The 24,802-nt window shown below is 35.6% G+C and overlaps 1 protein-coding gene and 1 non-coding gene across 2 annotated transcripts; one reads left to right on the top strand and one right to left on the bottom strand.

The window, feature by feature from the left end:
• The first annotated feature begins 221 nt into the window (after positions 1 to 221).
• LOC145693681 (L-selectin-like) lies at positions 222 to 17,910 on the top strand. Its single transcript, XM_081769928.1, has 5 exons — positions 222 to 248; positions 5,334 to 5,433; positions 9,122 to 9,298; positions 10,839 to 11,004; positions 14,740 to 17,910. The coding sequence occupies exons 2-5, from the start codon at positions 5,337 to 5,339 to the stop codon at positions 14,942 to 14,944; spliced, it is 645 nt and encodes a 214-aa protein (XP_081626054.1). The 5' UTR covers positions 222 to 248; positions 5,334 to 5,336; the 3' UTR covers positions 14,945 to 17,910.
• A 4,736-nt stretch (positions 17,911 to 22,646) lies between these two features.
• Positions 22,647 to 22,766, bottom strand: LOC145693754 (U5 spliceosomal RNA). The gene has a single exon (XR_014132831.1). It is a non-coding gene; the product is annotated as a U5 spliceosomal RNA (small nuclear RNA).
• Positions 22,767 to 24,802: the final 2,036 nt, after the last annotated feature.

Below are 24,802 nucleotides of genomic sequence, written 5' to 3'. Positions count from 1 at the left end.
ACAAGGATATGTTTGTCTTTGGAAAGAGTGAAAGTGATTTTTTTTTTCCTTTTCAAACAGAAAATCAGATAAACGTTTCTCTTCCAGTGAAACACCGAAATAAACACGTATTTTGCTCATATGAACCAGGAATTACCAACACAAGAATAACCTGTAGCGTTGTTGTGACATATTTCTCCACCTGTTGAAGAAGAATATATAAACATTGTCTGAACGACAGACGGTCGTCAGTTCCGAAGAAACCACAGGTGAGTTGGTTTTTATAACAATCTCTCCTAATTTTATTAACTAAACTTAATTCTCTTGAACATTTAGCCTCGTTTCACTATTGTTTAAGGTAAAATAATAGATTTGGTAGTTTGGATCAGAGTTTAGTGTCCCTCTTAGGAGCGAGGCTATACGAAACGTGGTTCAACAGTTTAACGTGGTATCTGAATCATGTTAGCTCCTACACTCTTAAGAATTTAGGTAATTTCGCTGAGAAAGCACTGTAAATTTTAGATTTTTTTAAAAACCACAACGGATATTTCAGTATTTTTGAACAATTATCCTGCATTTGCTACTTGCTATTTAAAGATGTTTGAAGTTTTTAATACTAGCAACTGAATGTGTATTATGTTACAGGGTGTTTTAAAACAACACCGACAACGTTTGCGAAGTGATTCCTGACACCAAGATAACACAAAAAGTATAGACCAATCTCAATGCACAAATGCTTGCTTTTAGAGTTATAAGCTGCCGAAAACATGAAAAAAAAAAAAAAAAAGAACTTTAAAAGTCCATAGCTCCAAAACTATTTGACCTACCGTAGTCGGGTCAAGACTTCACTTAGGGTCTAATATATGCTCTATCCAAATATCCGAGTTTCAGAATCCTGTGATACTTCCGCAACGATTTTTATAGAGGTAGTTGGTGAGTACTTCAAATTATATGCCCGTTGCCAAACTTCCTCTATAAAAATTGTTGCATGAGAGCTTTAAGACTCTGAAACATGTATTTCTTGATAGAGTACATATTAGTTCCTAAGTGTAGTCTTGACTGGATTAAGGTAGGTCCCATAGTTTTGGAGCTATGGAATTTTACAGTTTTTTTTCATGTTTTCGGCAGCCTATAACTCTGAGAGGAAGCATTTCAGCATCCAGGTTAGTCTATACTTTTAGTCTTATCTTGGTGTCAGGAATCACCTCCCAAATGTTGTTGGTATCGTTTTGAAACACCCTGTATAAGAAAGAAAACATAAGAATATTGTTTGTTATTTCTAGATTAATCGTAAAACAATTTAAGTTATTAAATACTTTTGCTCTAACATCTCGTGGTCTCGTGCATGTCCTAAAACTGTTCTTAGACGGAACAAATGAAGTCGTTTCCACTACTGAAGCTTCTGCGCATGTCGTCTTTTTTTTTTTTTTTTTTTTTTTTCGTCATTTAATCAATTGAAGTGTGTCTGCTTTTAGACAAAGAAATTATTGCAAATTTCTAAGGCAAAATGTGGCGTCTCCGATTGCCAGATATTTCACCTAAAATATTCTTATATTTTTTAAACAATAACCGGGAAACAAAATGTCCTTCGCCAAAGACGAGTACACAAGGGAGCTTAAGTAAAATAATGGAAATAAGGAAAAAATCTTTAAGTTTACGTCCCACTGTTATTCCGGCTAGGCTAAAGGAGACGGTGATGATGATAAATGAATGAAATTGTTGGAACGAAGCAAGTGGGAGGAAACGGGAGAACCCCGCGGTGGCTCAGTGGTAGAGCGTTCACTTCCGGTGCTTGGGGTCCCTGGTTCGATCCCAGCTCGCGCCGTGTGGACTTTGTGTTGGACAAACGCTATGCTCGCGGGTTTTCTCGAGGTTCTCCCGTTTTTTCCCACTTTGTTCATTCCACCATTTCACTCATTTCTCATGATCACCGTCTCCTTTGGCATAACGTGGGACTTAAAACTTAAAGATTTCATTTTTTAAGAGCCGCCACTCATGACACTAAAACCAAGTTTAGTTTTCTTGAAGCCGTTTATGTATAGTATATGTGTTGTGAGTGTTTATGTCGTGTTCTGACCGAAGTCAGGTTCTAGCCCATTTGCCAAACGTAACTAGGTGGGATCAGTAAGTTGTGTTGTCTACGAGACGAGATGAGACGATAAATAAAGTTGTCTTGTCTCGAAAATTTTGTAGAAGTGTCGTTTCATTTTGATTCTAGATTTTCGATTTGTTTCGATTGTCGAAAAGCTTTCCTTGTCTAGTCTTCTCTAGTTTTGTAAATTTATATAGGCCTAAAAAATTTAAGCCCTGATTCTTTTTTTTTTTTAATTCATGTATAAGTTATCAAGCTCATTCTATGCCACGAGCAGAGCCGTAGGTAGAGGGGGGGGAGCGGGCGGTTGCCCCGGGCGCTAATAGAAAGAGGGCGCCGAACGAGCAAAAAGAAAGAAAAAGTGTTGAAAATGAGTAACTGACTCGCTCCGAAAAAGTATTAAATCAACATTGTGGATTTGCAAAGCAATAGATTTGGTAAAAATTTTCAACAAAAGGTAGTTTTGTCAAGTTTAACAAAAAGTTCAAAATAAACCTCTTGAAAACACTCTTATTTGTTAAAGAACACATAATGATCGCTTTTGGCTATTGCAATGGTCTATCGAAGCTAGATAAAAGTTCAGCGTAACATAACAACAAGAAAAGCTGTTTCTCTTATATGTTAAAAAAAAAAGTGAGATGGGTTAGGGGCGTCGAATTCTACTTCGCCTCGGGCGCCAACATCTGTAGCTACGGTTTTGGTCACGAGAGGTCCACGAAACATAGGATAAAACATTTAAACTATATTTATTATACGACTATATTGTGTAATGACATCTTTTTTTTTTTTTTTGTAATGTTGATAAATGCTCTTCAATGTGTTTATACTATGAATTATGTGACACTAAAGCAATGTGTCAGATCTAAGACTTGGGTGAACTAGGATTGCCTAGGAAACTAATCATCTCATCTCGAATTTAAAAATGTTCTTCTCATCTCGTTTTCGAGACGAGAAGATAAATTATTATCGAGTTACTAAAGCAGGAATAGGATATCCAGTTCATTTTCCCTGTTGTTCATAACGGGTTATGGCAAATTAGGAATTGGGAGACAGTCAGACAGTAGGTTGAGAATTACGTAAAACGAATACAAAATGAAATACAATGAAATGCAGTTTTACGCACTACTCTTATGTTTGGTAAAACGTTGATGCTGAGAAATGAATTATTTGATTTTCAGTTTAGCGTCAATTTCAGCAGCCAGGCTATATAAGACGTGGACCTACAACTTAACGTGAGATCCGAACCACATGAGCTCCCACTGGGAATCGAATCCGGGTCTCTCGTACCAAAGGTGTGTAGGCTAGCCACTTAGCCACGAGGGAGATCCGAGAAATGAATAATATGGTGGGATGAATAAAGAAGCAAGAAACTGGAGAACCTCGAGAAAACCCACACATAATGTTACCCTACCACAAAACCCACTTGCTGGGAGCTGGAATCGAACCACGGACCCCATGCATCAGAAGTGAACACTAGCACTGTGCCATCCCGGCTCCCACAACGGACACAAGAACTGTATAATTAGGGATCCGTTACCCAAATATTTACTTTACAAGTCAATTATTTTTTCTCTGATTGAATGTTCTGTAACTTGCTGTAATGTCACGAAGTCAGAATTTTTACTGGGTTATTATACTAGTGGCGGTTCCTGTGGGAGGGCGATGGAACCAACCGCACTTCTCTAAACGCTACATTTTTCTAAGTTCAGCTATTTGGCATTTCATTATGATTAATATAGCATATAAAACTCAATATTTCGAGCGTACGGTCACTATCCAGGAGGTGATAGGATATCTAAACGACCCCTCTGGATCTGCCACTGGATTATACTGACTAATTAGTTAGGGTTGAACGTTCTTTCTCAGTAATGAGCCTATATGAGACGGAATCTACCAAGATTATTCTAGAAAGTATTTGGAGGATAAGTTTTTACTATTACTTAAAGTGAGACCTAGTTTATTGCTTGATTTCTTGGTTGGATTAGAATTCAGTGACTCTTTCAGCAGAACGGCTGTATAAGACGTAGGTCTACAGTTTAATGTAGGATCCGAATAACCTGAACTTTCACTGGGAATTGAACCTATGTCTCCCGCGCCAAAGGAGCGTACGCAAACTATATAGCCATGAGGGAGATCTCTTGAATAAGTGAAGTCAAGAGGGCTAGTATCAAAATAGGAACAGAACAGAATAGTTTTGATCGTAGTGATTTTGCTTGGATCAGTACACAGCTGAAAGAAAAGTACTGTTAGGATATATATAATAATGCTATACTACGAATATTAGACTAGTATGTTTGCCTTCAAGTTGAAACTATTTGTACGAACGCATTAGAAGTAAAGCTTCATTCTCAATTAGTTAATATTGTAACTCTCTTAGACGATAATCATTCATGATCACTCCTTTCGCATTTCTAAATTTGCAATTACGGTGTTTGTTGACCACAAAACCCACTTGGTGCGAACTGGCATGGAACCAGAGGTCTCACCCACCAGTGACGAGCGCTCTATTGTATATATTGTATAATCTATGTTCCAGAGAATCCAAGACAGTGACGACTCCAGCTTTCATTTCTTGGGGGGAAGGGGGGCAAACGGAGGAGTAAAAAAAATTTTTAGGGGGAGCTAGTTTTTGGTATATCAAAAAGGGTAGTTTTATACGTATTACTTGACCTACAACATAATATGTCTAGAGGCAGTGGGGAGTCGGGGGAGGGACAGGTTTAACCCCTTTAAGTCCCTCTGGCGTCGTCACTGATCCAAGGTAGACTCGGTTTTATATACAGCTGAAATTACTTTAGTAAGTACATCGAAAATTATTTGATTTCAGCAACATTCTGTAATATAATAATAATAATAATAATAATAATAATAATAATAATAATAATAATAATAATAATAATAATAATAATAATAATAATAATATAAATAATACATGTCGCCTGTTTATTTCAAGAGTGATAAAAATCGTCTTTATTGACTTATGGGCAGAAAATGAAAGCTAATCTTGATGTCTATCTCTGGCAAAAATTTCACAGATGTGCTTACAAAACTGGACGCTAGAGAGCGCTTGAGTCGTTCTTGCGCCAAGTCGTTGTCACCGCGTTTTAAAACTCAAGCGCTTCTGAAAAGTTAGGAATTTTGATTTATGTCACTCTTGAAATAAACAGGCGATGTGAAGGACGGGGCCATGAAGTATCCTTAAACATCAAAATGCATTTTTTTTTTAAATATACTGTATATTTATCTTCTCTCTTTATTTTAGACCATGATGCGACTGGTTGCCGCCTTGTCCTTATTCCTAGCCTTTGGTTGGGTTGAAAGCAGGATTCTCGAGCCGCCCGTGCCACAAGAATGTGCTCGACGTAAGTACATAAATTCCTGTTTTTCACAACTGTGATCTCACACATAACAATACCTACAGTCAGGCCCGTATTTATATATTGTGCGTCCCTGTGCTCTAAAAAATTTGGCGCCCCCCACAAAATTTGCCGCCCGAAAAGACTAATATTAGAGTTGAATTCATAATTTTTAAGCTAGCTAAGATGAGTAGTGACAGTTTTAATCCAATAGGTCATACTCCACTCCCAGGGAGAGAGCGAGATTTAAAAAATATATATTAGCGTTGAATTCATAGTTTTCGAGGTCGCTGAGTTTAACGGTATTAGTTTTCATGGATGTTCAAATTCATCCTCACTCCTTTGGGGTGAGAGCGAATGGCGTGGGAGAGGATAACTTTTTAAATATAATCAGGTAAGCTAGCTAATTGGTAAATACTGTAATTTGAGCAAATTAAACATATTAACCTATTTTTCTCGCGCTTGCGCGGGATTCTGCGGGTTGCTAGTTTTAAATATTAATTTATTGTGAATTTAAAAAAAAAAGAATCAAAAATTTTGCCGCCCCCTAAATTTTGTCACCCTGTGCTCGAGCACAGAATAGCACTTACCTAAATACAGGCCTGCCTACAGTGATGAAAGAGAAATTGTACGCCTACGGGTGCTTTTAAGTAGGTATATCTGTAGGCGCAAACCCAGATTTTTTTGTTGGAAGGGGGCCAAGCGTTTTTTGAGGGGGGTCCAGTACTACAAACCACTATATTTACGTAGAATTGAACGGGTAATATTCATCATCTGAAACGACGAAAAGTAATTGTAAAATACTTTCGACTATATTTTCAGATAGATATCATAGAACTAGATTGTTTTTATAAGAGTACAGATAAATGTACAGCAAGATCAAATTTCCATGGTACTTCAATCATTTCCATGTAAACAAAATTTCATTTTATTGAGAAAGTGTACAAATATACAGAATATCTACAGGATCTCTCGTTGGTCTGTTAGATACGCCATCACAATGATATGTAGAAATGATGGAATTTTTAAAGTTTTAAAATATCTATTTTCTCTAATTACTTACTTTCCAACCCATGTAAGTATTAGCATGATTTTTGGTTATGAATATACTAAGTCTGTAGCTTTAAAATGCATCTAAGTAAGGGCGCACCCACAAGGGTGCATCGGTCAGTCCCCCCCCCACACACACAAAGCTTCCTAACTCAAGATATATTTGTACAGTTTTTCAATAAATCTATATTTGTTTAACAGGGAAATGATTAATTTAGCAAGACAATTTGATCTTGCACTTCATTTGTACTCTTTCTCTTATAAAATAAATTAGTTCTATTTTATTTATTTTATTTATTTATTTATTTATTTATTTTGATAGAAATATTGATGGAAGAATTTTACAATTACTTGTCGTCTTTTCGGACGCAGAATAATACCCATTCTTGGTAATAGTAGCTTGTAGTATTAGATCTCCCAAAGATTGGACTTCCCCCAACAAAAATTTCTAGCTGCACCCCTGCATCTAAAGTGTACAGGAAACAATGTTACGGATTATATCTAACTATGACTTAAAGCAGTACTTCCCAACTTTTTCTAAGGCAGACAGTTTACTAAACGCCAACAACATCACGAGATAGTTGTGTTACATTAAGTTTAGAACTTGAGCATTGTTACACACCCTGACTGGTACAGTCCGCAGCAAAAAAAAAAAAAAAAAAAAAAAAAAAAAAAAAAAAAACCCTGCAACATGAACATGTAAGTTTATTGTGAAACGACGAAGTCTTTTGCTCCAAAATAAGTGTGAAGGGCAGGACGCCGAGGTTTCTCCTGGCCTGATTCGTGCCACTTAGACGTTATGTTTATTCCCTAGGCTGATAGGCGTAGTTTCACAATAAATTTATTTGCTCATGTTGCAGTTTTTTTTTTTTTTTTTGCTGCGGACTGTACAGTCTATCTCAAAATGTAGTTTGCTCCTTACCAATGTATAAAAAAACGTATATATATGCTTGTCCGGATTTTTCACATAGGAAGGAGTCACCTAGAATCACCACATTTTGTATATAGGTAAATCTTTACCATATCTAATCGTGTACAAAGCCATGTGGAGGATTCAGGGACACACGTTTTGGGAGGTTAAAAAAGTATAGATTATCTCAGAAGCCCCTAAAAGTAGACAATCCTAACTACTCTGCTACGTTGCATGTTACATATTACCAGTCCGTGAAAAGAATGAGCACTCATGCTAGTTCATTGTTAAAGGCTGCGTGGTAAGAATGAAATGTATCGGGTAAAATCTAAATTGCTGTAGAAACTAAAGCGTCTTCATTGGATTTTATTCTATTGCGAGCTAATCTATGCTGGATTTTTATTACACACGCTTTTAAAATCTTGCTTTATATTATTCTATATCTTGCTCCTCTACCCATTTAACCAAAGATATCTTTCCTATAGGTTTTCCGATTAGATACATGCACTCTTTGAGTATATTCCATGCAAAAGATGTATCCCGTACGTCTTAGATATCTCGACTTTATTTGGCCTACGATATTCTGCGAATTGCATTTAATGTGGAGTTCCACTGTGTGTTACTATCTATACCCTTCAGCTTGTTTTTCTTTCTTATTGCACCCTCACCCAAACTGTTTTCGAAAGTTTCTAGTATCTTCTCTTGCGATAGCGTCAGCGATCAACTTTTACGTCCATACAATCAATGCAACTGACAGAATTTTACTTTCATAGGTTTTATTTTCAATTTCTTTAATATTATGCGCGACCATAAAAGGTTATGCGTATTTTCTGCTACTATTCCACCTTTTATTTAGTCTTTGGTGCAAGCGGTCCTGGGTTCGATTCCCGGTGCGGACACTCGATTGAAAAAGTATAAGAGCCATCTTGACTGAGGTTTTCCTGGATTTTCCTCAATTACATTAGACAAATGCTGGGACAGTACCTAACATACAGGTCCCAGGCCGCTTCCTTCCCTTTTCCTCGTATAGTGTGATAGTGGAGGGACATCGAAATCCCAGAAATTTATTTTCTAATTCTAATCAACCTTCTATTTCTGTGACGTATAATTTTAATATTTATAAATTAATCTTAATTTTGAATAGTATTATTAAATGGATCTATAACACAAATGTATTTGACAAAACCAGGAGTTTAGCAGTTAGATTTCTGGGCTTTCGGCATCTATGGCCATGTTAGCCTATTACGTATTAGGGATGACGTCCCTGGGTGATTGATCACACTATTCGAGGAAAAGAGAAGGAAGGAAGCGGTCTGGGATCTACAAGTTACGTACAATCCATTTGCATTTACCTGGTGTGAATGAGGAAAGCTCAGGAAAACATAATTCAGGAATGGTGGCCTGAAAAAGCTTTTTACACTTTTTCGACCGAGTGCCCCCACAGGGAATCGAAACCGGGACCGATCGCAGCGAAGGCGAGAATGTTAGCGACTATGTTACGCGGGCTCAATTTACAAAACAAGGGAATATAATTGAGGAAGAAATCAGGAGAATTAAAATATTAAATTTTCTGTTCGTTTCAAAGAAAAAAGAAAATGCATTCCCCTTATAAATCAATGAGAAATATGGCGCTGGTTCTCGACACTCTTAATAATGGTGTTATAAATAAATTACTCAAAGCAATTGTTAAGAGCATTATCAAATAGTATATACACACATGTTTATCTCTTGCAGGCAAAATCCACGAAAGGTTTAACGGCCATGGATATTTCTATTCGTGGAGGGACCCTGCTACCCGCGAAGAACAGGATTGGCTGGGAGCCAGAAATGTCTGCCGGAAGATGTGCATGGACCTCGTCAGTTTAGAAACTCTTCCAGAGAATGAATTTGTTAAGCAACGTATTGTAGAAGGTAAGTTGTAAATAATACTTCTGATCATTGGGTGTTGAAAAAAAAAGGTAAGTCATGTACAAAAAGAATAAACAATGTCTGAAGATGATTGATTGATTTTGAGTTTTACGTCCCGTTCAGCAGCGAGGCTATATGAGACGTGGATCTACTGATTAACGTGGAATCCGAACCACATGAGCTCCCGCCGGGAATCGAACCCGGATCTCCCGCGCCAATGTCTGAAGATGAGTCATACATCAACTGATAGGCCATTTTGGCGACTTCCTTGTAAATCCAGTGAGCTTTGGACTATGAACATCTTGTCCTTCTGTAATCAAGGACTTTCATTTTTACGTCCCACTGTTATGCAGACTAAGCTAAATGAGATGGTGAAGATGAAAAATGAATGAAATGGTGGGATGAAGGAAGTGGGAGAACCCAAAGAACATCCCCCACCACACACGGTGTTTGTCCACCATAAAGTTCACTTGGCGTGAGCAGAAATCGAACCACGGACCCGGCGCACCAAAGATGAGCCATTTTATCACTGACACTGCGGCCGCTTGTAATGAAGGACTGTTCGAAAGAGTTTTCATACTTGTTTTTTTTCATTCTCTTTTTTTCTTGTTTGTTTTAATCAGCGCAAGCGACGAAAGGTTGGGTGAGAGTTATACATCGTGTCCACCCTTTCACAATCCCGTTTTGCTCTCTGCTACAGCCCTCTAACGGAGAACCTCAACCTTCAATCTCTGGTTTGCAGGGTTTCCTTCAAAAGGCACAAGTAAGCCGAGTAGTTTCACAAACCTGAATGTCAGTTATAATTTGTTTATTAGACTTAATTTTTATGCATTTCTAAAAATTGTGTAGTGGAAGAAGCACTTTACAGTGTTAATTGTGACGGAAATATGGCTCCAAGTTTTAGCGACTTTTTTTTATTAAATCCAAAATTGGAGTGAGTTCATCTCTAGTTTAGCGACGTTTTGTGTTAATGTCTTGGCAACACTGCTTGATAATGATACGATTTACACACTAAATGAAAGCAACTAAAAACATCAGAAATATTAAAATATCAAAATAATCCTATAAAGAAGTACAGTAGTATGTTGTTGGGAGATTCTTCCTAAAAACACGTTGAACAGAAAATGTTTATCCATTATGTATTTGATAGAAAGCACTTTGAATATTTAATTTGGGTAAGTTAACCTTTAACCTTATGATATAACATGTTATAATTTCATAGTTTCGTAGTTGATAGATAAGTAATTCATTTCCTTTTCTTTTCTTTCTTTCTTTTTTTTTTTTTGTTTGTAGTGGTTTATCTCCCAATCTGTATAACAAACATAACTTAATTTTCGTTTTAGAAAACAAATACCACTATGTTATCCTATAATGGTATACCTAAGGTCAGCTTTCTATTCAAGACAAGTAGCTACTCTCGCAGAGAGTCGAACCTGAGACTCTTGCTATTCAGACTCGATGAAACATTTACCTTGTTATTTAGTTTAAATTATCAGTATAATAGAATAGGAATAAATAATACAATGTTTTCATTAATTTGTAGGCAACCAGAAATACATTTGGACTAGCGGAAGATTGTGTGACTTCAAAGGATGTGACCGCCCTGATTTGCAACCTGTGCGAGAGAATGGATGGTTCTGGACTGGAGTTCTTAAGAAGCTGCCACCAGCAAGCGACCGCACTCGCAACGACTGGAGTCATTCCGGAGGGTGAGTTATCATCATATTCTTATTCTTGTGTTCACCTCCGGTGCTTGGGGTCAATGGTTCGATCCCAGTTCGCGCCGTGTGGACTTTGTGGTGGACAAACACCGTGCTCGTGGAATTTCTCGGGGTCCTCCCGTTTTCTCCCACTTTCTTCATTCCACCATTTCACTCATTTCTTATCGTCACCGTCTCCTTTAGCCTAATCTGAATAATCGTGGGACGTAAAACTTAAATATTTCATTTAATTTTTCATTCTTCTTAGAGCTCCTCCGTGGCTAAGCGGTTAGCCTACGCGCCTTTGGCGCAGGAGACCCTGGTTCGATTCCCGGCGGGAGCTCATGTGGTTCGGATTCCACGTTAATCAGTAGGTCCACGTCATATAGCCTCGCTGCTGAATGGGAGGTAAAACTCAACATTCTTCTTCTTCTTCTTCTTCTTTTACATAAAAGTTTATTGAATAAGAGCTAATAAACCAACTAACCACTATATGCCTATTCTACTAGACAAACGGGTAGAATCTGCTTTTGGGGTGGAACAGTTACGAACGTACAATAATGTTATACATTTCATGCATTGTCCCTAATAGCATTCCACACTTTCAATAGCCTTACTCAAACCTTTAACACTAAGTCTGTAGGCTTGCACAAGCTTGCATTTACAAAGCTGCAGGTCGAACCAATTCAATAGCAAACTTGCTAGTTCCTCGATTGCAAACTTGCTTCAGATTTGACAATATTACGTCATATAAGGCTAGCCTTAGAATATTTTTAAATTGATTTTACATGTCAAGCATAAAATTTACATTTGGCAAAGGCATACGCAGAAAGAATCTCTGACCGGTGAGAACTGTCTAAGGCGCACGGTTTCTGCGCAGCCTTTATTCTCATATCGCTGATCTAATCGTATACAGGTTTATACATCAAGACTATCAAAACACGAGGCATGACTTAAAATTTACACTTGGGAAAGCTATATACAGACAATCCCTAAGGTTAAGCATATCAAGAAAAATTAAGGTCAAACTTAGGCTTACTGGAGACGTGCTTGCTTACTCGGTTGTAGCAGCAGTAACTTATCTGATATTTATATCCTTAGCTCTTAAAGGAGGCATTTCTAACTGGATGCTCTGTGACGTAATCCTTTACCGCTCCTATTCTCAGCAAATCATACAGAAAGGAAAAGGAGCAAAAAGTGTGGCGTTCATAAAGACAGGGTTGACGGGCAAACAAGAACGTCGATATGCCTTTCGTAGATCCGTGGCAACTCATACACTGCCAACATGTATTTTATTCTGCTCTTCTACCTCCTCATTTCTTGTTATTTGCTATACATTTTGTTATCTCTGTCTCTTCTCTGATTATATTGTTACTTACGGGACAAAACCAGAAATAAGTTAAGAATATATAATTTGTAAAAGTCTTATCACGTTTTGTCTTGATTCTCGTAAAGCTTTCCTCGACTCGTTTTGTAAATTTTTATACAAAAAGTTATGTTCTGATTTCTTTCTTAATTTTATCTACAAATTATCAGAATCATTCGATGCGGCGAGAGTTCCACGAAGGGTGTGATATAAGACCATTTATTCTTGAAGTACATTGTATAATGAATTGTGTATGTTTAAACGTTGATAAATGCTCCTCATTGTGCTCGTACAATCCTTTCATTAATTCATAGTTTTTGCACTATGAATTGTGCAACACTAAAACGGTGTTGGAGGTTTAAGCCTTTGGTAAACTAGTTTTATCCACTAGACTCGAAAAATTTTTTGTCCCGAAAACAAGACGAAAATTCTCATACTTGTCGTCCCTTTTTTCGAATTTGAAAATGTATTTCTTGGCTCATTTTCGAAATGAGACGATACATCTCTCATTTCGTAAGCAACAGTACTCACGGATGTATAATTACTCGTACATTGCCAACTCTTGTTTTGTTCCATTCTTCCTTCTCGTCATTACGCCTCCTTTGCTGCATCTTTTACCTCTGTCCCTTCTACGATCGTAAAGGCGTGCTCGTACGTCACACAATGACCAGACGGGAATAACTGCCTTTAGAGGCACAATTACACCCTTCTCGTTATATCTTTCTTCAATCAATATCGTAAAATCGATAATAAAACTATTCAAGATAAGTAGGTCGTCATGGAGATTCAGTAAACAAGTTTGTAACACTTCACATTTTGGATTTATTCTTCACTGTGTTAAAAATAGGACTCTCTAAGATCTTGAAGAACCTTTGAAAATTGAAGAAGTATTATATTACAAGTTACACCAAAATGTTATGTCATGTACACGATTGAATCATTTTTATTTTGATAGGTTATTATATTGAGTCAGCAACGTAGGCCAAGTTCTCTACATCATTGAGTTTGTTATAAATTTGAATTACACAACTTCACAAAAAACTCACATAAAAATCTTATTTATTTGTAACTTTTTTAAAAAAAGAATAATTTGATCAATTTCATGTTCGAATATTTTGGACAAATAACAAATGCGAGTGGTATTGAATAATAAATAATTGTGATAGGACTAACAACACTGTTCTGAACGAAAATAACCTGCCATTATGACAAAGTAAATCGCTTCGTATTGTTTATGTTTCTACAAAAGGTTACAGAAAATTGTCACAATATTTTGTGAATACATTCTTCACATTAAGGTTGGTGTAAAGGGACAACTTTTGCCGATAGATGTCACTACGGTCTTCATATCTCTCTCACGTATTTTTTAACTTTCACGAAAATTTACAATTTCTCTTACAAATTTCAACCTAGAGACTTCAAATTTCTAGAGGAGAAACTTCATAACCTATCGAAGGCAACAATCCGTGCTAATTTTTTATTTATAGTTTTCTTCATTGTTGAAACAGTTCGATTGTTAAAGGTTAGGATACCCATTTCAACAATCAAGCTATTTCAACAATGAAGAAAACTACAAATAAAAAATCGACACGGATTGTTGCCTTCGATAGGTTATGAAGTTCCTTCTCTCAAAGTTTGAAGTCTGTAAGTTGAAATTTACAAGAGAAATCGTGAATATTTGTGAAAGGTAAAAATACATGAGAGAGATACGAAGATTGTAGTGACATCTATTGGCAAAACTTCTCCTTTTACACCAACCTTAAAATAAGAAAAAAGTTCATATGGACTTGTTGTCGGAGGTTCATAATTTTGTAGTTGTAAGGTGTCGAAAACGAAATAGGGTCCACTACTATAGAACCGATCGTAGTCGGGTCAAGACATCATTAAGGAACTATTATGTGAACTATCCAAATATTCATCTTTCAGAATGTCCTATATTTGCAAAAATCATTTTTAGAGAGGCTGTTTAGGAGTACTTGATCACTCTCCACCTACCTCTCTAAAAATTGGTGTGCGTGCAAGTACTGAAGCATTCTTAAACACGGATATTTGGATAGTTCACACACCAATTCCTCAGTGATGTCTTGACCCGACTACGATAGGTCCCGTTGTAGTGGAGCTATGAACTTTTAAAGTTCATTTCTTTCACGTTTTTGGCACCCTATAACTCCAAAACTATCCACTTTTAACTACTGTTTTTTCCTTACTGTTAGTATTTTTTTTCTGTATGTTTAGAAACAGCTTTCGATTCTTGATAGATATTTCACATGTTAATGTATCATTTTTATTTAGATGAATATAGGCCTATAAGTTTTTCATCAATGGTAAAGGTTTATTTATTTATCTATCTATTTATTTATTTATCTTTAATTTTGTAGATTTGGTAAACCTCAGCCGGACAACAGGGAAGCTATTCAACAAAATGGCGGTCAAGAGAATTGCATTGCCATCCTCAACAACTTTTACAAGGATGGTGTCAATTGGCATGACGTTGCGTGTCACCATAGGAAGCCGTACGTCTGCGAAGAAAGCGAAATGTTGCTCAACTACGTCCGATTCACTAACCCTGAACTACATATATAAACAGCCAAAATGTTTGAGAACATGTTAACATTTGTTGAACTATTTTCTTTTTTTAAAATATTCTTCATTTTTCTTTTAATTGACAGCAAACTCTCTCCGTAATAGAATAGTTAAATTTGCGTATCACTCCCACAGAATTAATGCCGGTAGTCAAATTGTAAATCCAATCGTTGAAAATAATGCAATACTGTATATATTCTTACGAATTGCAGGTTAGACTTTAAGAAAGAAAGTATAGCCCACAGTTAGTTGAAAGATAGTTTGAACATCATGAAATCAGTTTTAATTTTACCCCCTAAGGCATGTTGAAAATGACCTTTCTTTTCCATCATATTTTGTGTCTAATTTTTCTTGAATATAAGTTTCAAGTGACGATCTTATATTCAAAGTGACATTCAATGAGTCATGTACACGATTGAATCATTTTTATTTTGATAGGTTATTATATTGAGTCAGCAACGTAGACCAAGTTCTCTACATCATTGAGTTTGTTATAAATTTGAATTAGATAAACGCTTCAACGAAGATATTAAGTCTGAATCTGCCTGTTAAAAAAAATAGTAGATTAAATTATCTTAATTGTTCATAATAATTGTCAATAACAGTACTGAATACATTTAGTTGAACTACATCTAAAAAGTAACTGAATATGAAAATTGTCACAATTGTATCAGGTAATTATTTAAAATGACGAGTTTAAAAACTCTTTAATTTATATCATGCACTACTTTGACATAAATTCCGTATACACGATTGAATATCAAAAAAGTAATTTTCGTTGCTCATTTGTTAATAGTTCTTTTGTTCTTCATTCAATTATTCATCAGATAATTCCATATATTTTATACATAAATAGAATATACTTTACTATCTCCGAAGTGAAGCAATAACATTTTATTCAGAGAAATTACGTGCACTAGTATGCACTCTATCATGTTATTTTGAATTTATTTTTCTTGTGTTAAAACAATGATACTATTATATTTTCATGCTCTGAGCATATAAATATTAGTTTTCATGAGTTTTAATTTTGTTACGTAAAAGTTACCACTCGGATAGTTCTATGAGTATGGATGGAAGTGAACATTTCAATAATAATAATAATAATAATAATAATAATAATAATAATAATAATAATAATAATAATAATAATAATAATAATAATAATAATAATAATAATAATAATGTGTAGGAAAACTAGGACTACTGCATTTTATTTGTTTTCTTCGACGCAATATTGAATGGAAATAGAGCCAGGGGAGAAATTTGGAGCTTCAGGGAGGACAATTGCCTCCGAGCTTGATATTTATATATAAATTTTTATGAAAAACTTTAAAATCTCCTCACATCGAGGTCTTCTCTCCCCCAAACAAAATTTAAAACAACGCTGTTGAATAGAACATTGAAATTGCTTTTAATGTTGTATGTAATCTGTAAATTGCATTCAACTTTTAATCGTATACGCTCAATCTTTCGTGGAACATATGATGGAAAATGTGGTCATATTTAACTGCCTAATAAAAAGGTCTGTAAAGGATTTGCGAGAACGTAAGCACTCGCTTTCTATAGTAAAGAAAAAAAGCAAATCACGAAAATATCAAGAATGGTTATGCTTAAATATATAAAACTTAAAACCTTTTTTCCATAGAATATAGATTCTGTACATGGGCGGAGTTAGGAATTGTCTGCTGGGGGGCACGAGTGTGGAATTAATATGAATAACTTATTTTTGACCATTTTCTTACTGTGGCATTTTTATTTTTTGTCAAAAAATTGAGGGCGATGTTTCCTATGTCCTCCATAGCTCCACCCATGATTCTGTCCTGGTACAAAGCAACTACTACTAAATCATACCTGAAGTTCAAGCTCTTGATCTGTTTTTCTTTTTCATATTCTAAAAAGGTAATAGATTGAATATTAGATTTGAGTTAACTAAGCCCAATATTAGCAGATAGAATATATAAACTGTAACAGTGACACTAATTAGCATCCACCTCTTACAATCTGAGAAATCTTGTCATTTAATGAGTACGTTCCATAACCACAACGACCAAACACAGATACGCTGATTACTAATCGAGATATTTATTGTAAGATACTACCATAATCTACATCATAGCTTCCGTTCTCAATTTGTGATCCAACTAATTCTCCAGATATCTAGTTATATAATTTAAGATTCTGCCTAAAAGGAGCATACAAAAAATTCCTGGAATTCATTATCCATTTAGATTTGTTTGCACAGAATCTGTCCTGACAACTGACACGATAAAGAGGCATATGTAAACACATTGTATCCGATATTGTGACAGTAATTATTCCCAACACTGAACAAGACATTAATGAAAGAGTATGTAGTAAGAACATAAGAGAAATTCGACAGTTGTGGGGAAGAAACACTTTTAGTTTTGAATATGATTATATATTATATTCTAAACATAAACATGAGCCACAACCAGATTCAAACTTCGTTCCGTTGAATTCATCAGAACTGAATTCAAGACAAACTATCAATTGTGAACTTAAGAATACAAGATGCAATTATAAATCTTTTGATATGTACACGTTATTTAATATTCATCTTTTATATTTTGTTGTTTTTAAATAAATTATGAGTTCGTTAGTGGCCAATTTCAGCGAACGAAGTATGAATTTGGACGTGGAAATGTAGGTGCTATAATTGACATAACTTGTCATCACAGTTTCAAAAGGTTACAACATCGAAAAGTTTGATAATTTTATCCCTTTTAATGTTAAATGTAACTGTAATGTTTTAATTCAAAATCCATAAACATAAATGTAATTACAATATAAAAATTGTCCAGAATTGTAAACCCGAAATTGTATTTTTCAAAAGCAGGTTAGCATTTGATGCTCATTTACTTTTACTTACAATGTTTGGTATTCTTGTCATACTTAATGTGTTCACTGATTATTCAAAATAAATTAAATCTGTTATTCTGGTACATTTATCTTCTTTTAATTTATAACCTTTATCAAAATCATATTTTTCTTTTGACTTCCCACTACATTTAGAAAGTAACTAAACAACTACAATTCGAACTACAATTCACAACTTTGCGATACATACAAGCAGAACATCAACCAACATAGTTCAAAGTCCTGAGATCATGTATGAAATAATTACTTTATGCTGATGTTCCGCTGATTTAAATGACAGCTATCATTATCTGTTCTGTAACAGCTGCCAATTTGCTATAGCAGAATCCTAAATATGGTGTAAGTGTAAGTTTCTATAAAATGATAACCATAACTTGTTATAAAACAATTATTTCATATTTGGTTTCAGAATATTGAAACCAAGTTGATTAAAATGAATTTAACGGTATTTCACCACTTCCATATTTGAATCAATTTGAAATTACACCGCCTTATGCAGAGTCGTTTTGACGTATCATTAGTCCCACACTAAAGGTCAGATTACTGCAAGAAACATATGTTAGTCAAACTCTTTAGTATGGCACTAATCACGTATCAAAATGACTCTGCATAAGGCCCACAGTGTCTTGCTGCAACGAAGTGTGTACGAATGGGTTGAAATATTTATGGCCGTAAATGGTTGTCTGGCTCCTTCCTCGTGCATAATACTTCTGCGACCATTTTTGAATTTTTCAATCCATTCGTAGACACTTCGTTGCAGCAACACACTGTTCCCGTATTGTGCCGAAAGTTTTTGACGGATTGCGGCCTCTGATTGTTCCTCTTTGGTACAAACTTCTAATGGAGCAGCCATGATCTATCTGCAACAAAAGGAACACAAATAGAGGAATTAGGATCAAACTTTCATATCATGACGACAACAGCATAACAATAAAATATCTATCTATCTATATCTATCTATCAATATCTATCTATATCTATATCTACCTATATCTATATCTATCTATATCTATATATCTACATCTTTCTATATCTATATCTATATCTATCTATATCTATATCTATGTCTATATATCTATATCTATCTATCTATATCTATATCTATCTATATCTATCTATCTATCTATCTATATCCATATATAGGGTCTACATATATATTTGGATGTATGTGTACATGGGCACCCGGAAGGTAGGGAAGGGTGGGGCCCGGGCCCCCCTGGCTCACGAAAATGTATGCGTAATATAGCAAACCACGTAAACATAATACTAGAAATACCAGACGTAATATAGCAACCATGGAGATGGGGCCCCCTGTAGAAAATTTTCTTAGGGCGCCCCTGTATGTGTATGAATGTATATTCCAGCGGAATATTTGGAGAACTTTTAAGCAAACTTGATAGACATGACTTTCAATCAGAAAGAAAATGTGGGAGTAAAGACATCCCAAGGGCTGAGACTTGGAACAAGTGATATTTTAAAATAATGCAAAAATGGCAGATATTAGTGTGCAATCAGTTTTTGAGTTCGCAGGAATGAATAGTGACAGTCCTAATTGCGTTTAAGTCCAAGTCTATTCCATCAGCAGAGGGTGGGGGAAGGTGAAAATTAAAATGTTAAAAAAAAAAAAAAAGACTGAGATTTGTGTCTAATTCATAGTTTCCGGGGTCGGAAAAACGTCTGACACGTTTGAAATGACTTTTGGATGACAGCTAGTACCCACTTCAAGCTGTTTTTTTTTTTTTAATCATATCAATTTGACAAAAGGCGTATTATATGCGGATAGAATGTTTTCGAACATTTATGCCAAAAGTAGATCATCTTCTGTATTTTTATAATTAGAGTTTCATTGAAATAAATTCTAAAGCATAAAGGGATTCAAATATTATTCTTCCCGTGTGAAGAACAGACACTTTAGCTAGTGAGAAGAAAGAGAGGTTTAAAGAGTTCGATTAACATGTTTCCTGCAGTAGTCAGACCTGTAGGATGACGCTAATCATACGTCAAAACGACTGCATTATGCCCCGAATTTCTAAATACTATGTTTATAAACAAAAGAATTCGAATATAGTTTCATAACGAACATTACGTTTATTTTCTGTTGTTATAAACTCATATTTTGGCAATGTTTGAATTATCCTGCTTTTTATTACATTAAGAGTAGTTTAAAATATGTGATAGCACAGAGTATTTAGCGACTTGAATTACGTTTTTCAATAATTTAGTTAGTAGCAGTAACGTAGCCAGGATGTGTGTTTGGGGAGGGGGGGGAAGTGCTGTTATAGCTACATATAGAAAAATTACAAACAAAAAATATATAAACATAAAAATATATAAAAAATTACGAATATCAAAGTACCAAAGTACATTGTCGGACCTCTTTTTTTTTTGGGGGGGGGGGGCTCTGGGCACCACCTTCCCTACGCCACTGGTTAGTAGAGACATTGCTAGTGCTTCCAAGGGGAAGGCTTGATCATCCTATTGCTCCACCACTGATTCTAAGTATATTGCAAGAGGAGTTTGCAATAGAGAGATTACCTCTGCTACGTTGGGTCAATGGTTCGATCCCTGCTTGCATAAAGTAGGCTTTGTGGTGAAGAAATATATTATGTGAGTGGGTTTCCCTTTGGACGTTATTTGGTACTCCAGGAAGGACAATTACTCCACAAAGATTGAGATTTATATAAATTTTAACCAATAAGATGCCAATGAAAAATATCGGTATGTATTACATCGAGTTGTCTTGCCCCCAAGCAATATCTAAAATGACGTTGCTGATCTGTTTTCTTCATTACCACCTTTCTTTAAAAGGACATTACTTAAGATTAAAAATAATCCAAAGGAAATCCGTAACTATTCGATGTTTACTCAACTACTATGTTAAATATTATTATTGGGCTCAATGCAAACTGAGCCTCGCGAATTTTGTTCCCCTCCACTGAAATCTTCAGTAAAACCCGAAATAATTATAGCCTTTGAGTAGAAGTCTGCGCGGATGCGGATATATATCTCTTTTCTATGCGGATAGCGGATAAATTTTCCTACATTTTTCTACCTAAAAAAATGCTGTGAATTTTCTGATAATGGTGGAAAGAGCACTAGAAAAGTTCGTTTTGAATTAAAAGTTTTAATACCAGTTGAAAAATACTAAAATCAAAATACAAGTGTGTTTGAAGCTTGTGACTCAGTGACAGCAAAAGGACAAAAAATGACACGAGAGAGTGTCCTTTTATTGCTGTTTTCAATATTTTTAGCAGCCGTTTTGTAGGTTAATGACATCTCTGACCTAAACAGAAAGAAACGACAGGCCCCATCGCTACTCCTCAAGTACCGCTATTTGCCGTAAAAAAGAAAAAAATAATTGCCGCCAAAACCCCTCTGATAAAGCTGAAAATTTTCAGACCATTCGCCTTGAAGAGGAAGAAATGTCTTCAAATAAAGTTTTTCTACCCTGAGAGGTCAGGAACCAAAACCCTAATTAAAAACCCCACATCCCCTTATATAAACTGAAAACTGGTCAGCAGAATTATCTTTGCCTTTTGTGACAAACTGGAGAAGCGCGTAGGTCACCGAAATAGTAAACAAGTCACATCATACGCTCATCTTTCTCTCTCCCTCACTCTTAAAAAAAAAAAAAAAAAAATCTTCTTCACTGTTTCCTTTGAAGTACAGCAGATACTGAATGCACATTTGCGACCCCACAGATTTCTCTTTTCGGAGAGGTGCACGGATCTCAATGAACATTCCGAGGGATTGGAGTTTTATAACAGCAATTGTTTCTCTCTCTCTTTCTTCTTGTGTGTATGTGTATATGTATGTATGTTCTGGGCCTCTGGTAAAGAAAGAAAGAACAACCAATGCGTTGTTTCTCCCACCCTAAATGTGTCCAACAATGAGTGGGGGGCTGCAAAGAAAAGCAGTAAATTCTAAACTTCCGCTATTGCCTCTTCCCAAATTAACGGTATAGACTTCGTATTTGTATTCGAAGTTATTTTCACTTCTAGTTTCAGTAAAAGCGTAGTCGTGAAAGCTTGAGTTGATTTTGAGTTTAACGTCGCATTTAGCAGCGAGGTTATATGAGACGTGGACCTACTGATTAACGTGGAATCCGAATCACATGAGCTCCCGCCGGGAATTGAACCCGGGTCTCCCACGCCAAAGGCGCGTACGCTAACCGCTTAGCCGCGAAGGAGCTTGTCGTGAAAGAATGCATTGTATTGCGTTGTTAGTTTCGTCACATTTTTTTTTTTTAATTTAGTGCAATTACTGCTGCTAGTGTCAGTTCGGGATATTTGGATGTGTTCGCGGTCCTGTGATTAATGTTTATTTCTTAATAACGATTATTTCTATTTCGCCTTTGTGTTTAGAACAAATGTCCCCTTTTTTTTATGAGTAATGATGAAGTTTAAAAACTTAGTGACGTGTTCTAAAATTAGTCGATTGAGGGGATATTACCTACGTGGCATTATTTTGGTCCGATATCTGCATTTGAAGATCTTGCGTAAGTACATAAATCGTTCATTAATTTCTAATTTGTATCTGCACGGTTTATATTGCAATTTATTTATCGTAGTTGGTATTTGATCACTAGGAAACTGATATAATATATTGTTTCGTTTGATTCAGAAAACTACGTGTATTATAGAATATGTAAGTTATATATATTTGCTACCTCAGTATCTGCGGATGCGGACAGAGATGTTGCGGATCCGCACAGACCTCTACGTATGAGTTGAAGAAAAATCAGAGGAAGACACAACCTACATTCGCTATTTATTTAGTACTATGTTGAAATAGTTTTTAGGGCTCAGTGCTAACTGAGCCACTCAAAAAAATTAGTTATAGACTCATCTTTTGTTCCCCTCCACGGAAATCTTTAGTAAAAGGCGAAAGATTTATACGATTTGAAGGGAAACCAGAGTTACGTTCGATGACGGTACTCACAACCTAGGTCCACTATCAACATTAGCGTACAGTGAGTGTTGAAAATATTTTAAATCTGAAGCAGATTTTTGGTTAGAACAATCGTCACATTATAATTAAATTTCAGATACAGTAATAATTTACCTCCGACACACTTAATATATTTATATCATTTGTAGCAGAACATCTAGATCTTTATTCACAGTGCAAATATTTTCTGTGCTGCCATCCATTGGTCTTTCACGAACTACATTTTTATAAATACTGCATTCTATGGGATTACGAGGAAATCTGTAATAGGCTTAATTTGAATCTACTGTAGGTAGAAAAGATCCTTGGCTTTCACATCTCATTACACACAAAATTATGTTCCATTTTTCTTATTTTTTTTTAAATGCTTATAATAAACATGGATATATAATTAATGAATAGTTTTTTTTTTCTGTCTTTAATTGCCTCGCAAGGCTTTTATTCCATTGGTGATCCTACATTTTTTTTACTAGGCATAGCCTACTTACGACGAGATCTGTTTCATAGCCCACAAATGTATGATAGCGTGAACGAAAGACCTTAATACACTGGGATATAGAGCTAGGGCGCCACAGATACGGTTGTAGGCGTTATTTGATAACTCATTGTCTGTTTGTTCAACACAATGCGTAGTAGGCCTATTTTCTTTATGTTAGATTGTATTAGTAATGGTGCTTACATTATTTTTTATTTCTATAATCAAGGTTGATAAATACGTAAAATAAACATCTTGCTTTAAGTAATTAGAATAGTACTGTATTGTATGTTTTAAATATTATTACTTTTTTTTTGAAGGGCCTCTGAGTGGCTTAGTGGTAGAGTGTTTACACCTGGTGCATGGAGTCCTTGGCTTGATCCCATCTCGCGCCAAGTGACTTTGTGATGGACAAATACCGTGTGTCCCACCCAACCAGGTACATTCTAGGAACGTGCCATTTAAGTTCCATATGTACCGTTTACGTACCTGGTACTTGAAAAATGTACATTTCATATGCATAGCACGTGTCGCTAGGTACGTGCCTTTCGAGGAATTTCTGACACTTGAAAGGTACTTTTACATGCTTCACTGGAATGTGAGGAATGTGAATGGCACATACCCCATGTACCATGGCATGGTTGTGCGTAAGTTGCTTCGTATTGCGACTAGGGTTGCCAATTTAGCCACTTTGTGACGAGATCTGGCCATTTTGAGAACGTCGTTAGTCACATAATTTCCAAAGAGCCAATAGTGGCTTTTTAGCCATATGCTTTTCACTTCTATAGCCACTTTCTGAGTTTAGCCACATTGTAATGTGTGTGTCATTTTGCAATTTTCTGACGTTTGATGCGTTCTCTAGGTTGTAACATTCTAAACCCCACTGGCAGAATTGTCCTCATAAAATTAGCATTGATGGTTATATTGTGACGTTACACAGCAGAGAATTAGTTCAAAACCTGTACGTTAAAACTAGACGTTAAATAAAATTTTCGGGAAGACGTAAGTTTAAGTATAAACTAACTCCTTAAAGAAATTCAGCCTGATAATATAGACATCCTTCAGGAAATGGTTATCCTTCCTTTTCCATTATTATTTGGCTATGAAACAAATGCCGGAGACATATACAACCGCTATATACAACAGTGTGGTGTTGGAATGTGTAATGATTAGGATGTGATGTTTTATTTTATTTTTTTGAAAGTTCAACACTTCCAATGTACCCGTAAAAATGTACTAAAGAAATAGTGCCCATGTTTTTTAAATATTCAATTAGAACTGGACAATCTACATGAAATTTGGAATCGATCAGTGAAAACGTCATCTTTCTAGAGCCTGTAGTTTCTGAGATCTCATTGTCGAGAAACATATATGTGTATTTTAAAAGAGCTCCAAAGATGGCAGCACAATTCATTTGCATGTATTTCGGAGAAGGCTTACTAAAGGCAAAGGCCTTTGAACAATAATTTAAAAGGATAAACTTTGTGAAAAATATTTATTTCAGTAATTTATTTAAACTACACTCTTTTAAA

The sequence above is a fragment of the Thermobia domestica genome, chromosome 8 (genome assembly GCF_964235325.1).
Source record: "Thermobia domestica chromosome 8, izTheDome1.hap1.1, whole genome shotgun sequence".
NCBI lineage: Eukaryota > Metazoa > Arthropoda > Insecta > Zygentoma > Lepismatidae > Thermobia > Thermobia domestica.
This window is presented reverse-complemented; position numbering and strand designations above follow the sequence as displayed.

What these genes read in the sequence shown, in the direction of transcription:
- LOC145693681 (XM_081769928.1), top strand. Translation starts at nt 5,337, where the DNA reads ATGATGCGACTGGTTGCCGCCTTGTCCTTATTCCTAGCCTTTGGTTGG. An exon ending in TAAGCAACGTATTGTAGAAG is followed by an intron (nt 9,299 to 10,838) that starts GTAAGTTGTAAA and finishes ATTAATTTGTAG; the next exon opens with GCAACCAGAAATACATTTGG. An exon ending in GACTGGAGTCATTCCGGAGG is followed by an intron (nt 11,005 to 14,739) that starts GTGAGTTATCAT and finishes TTAATTTTGTAG; the next exon opens with ATTTGGTAAACCTCAGCCGG.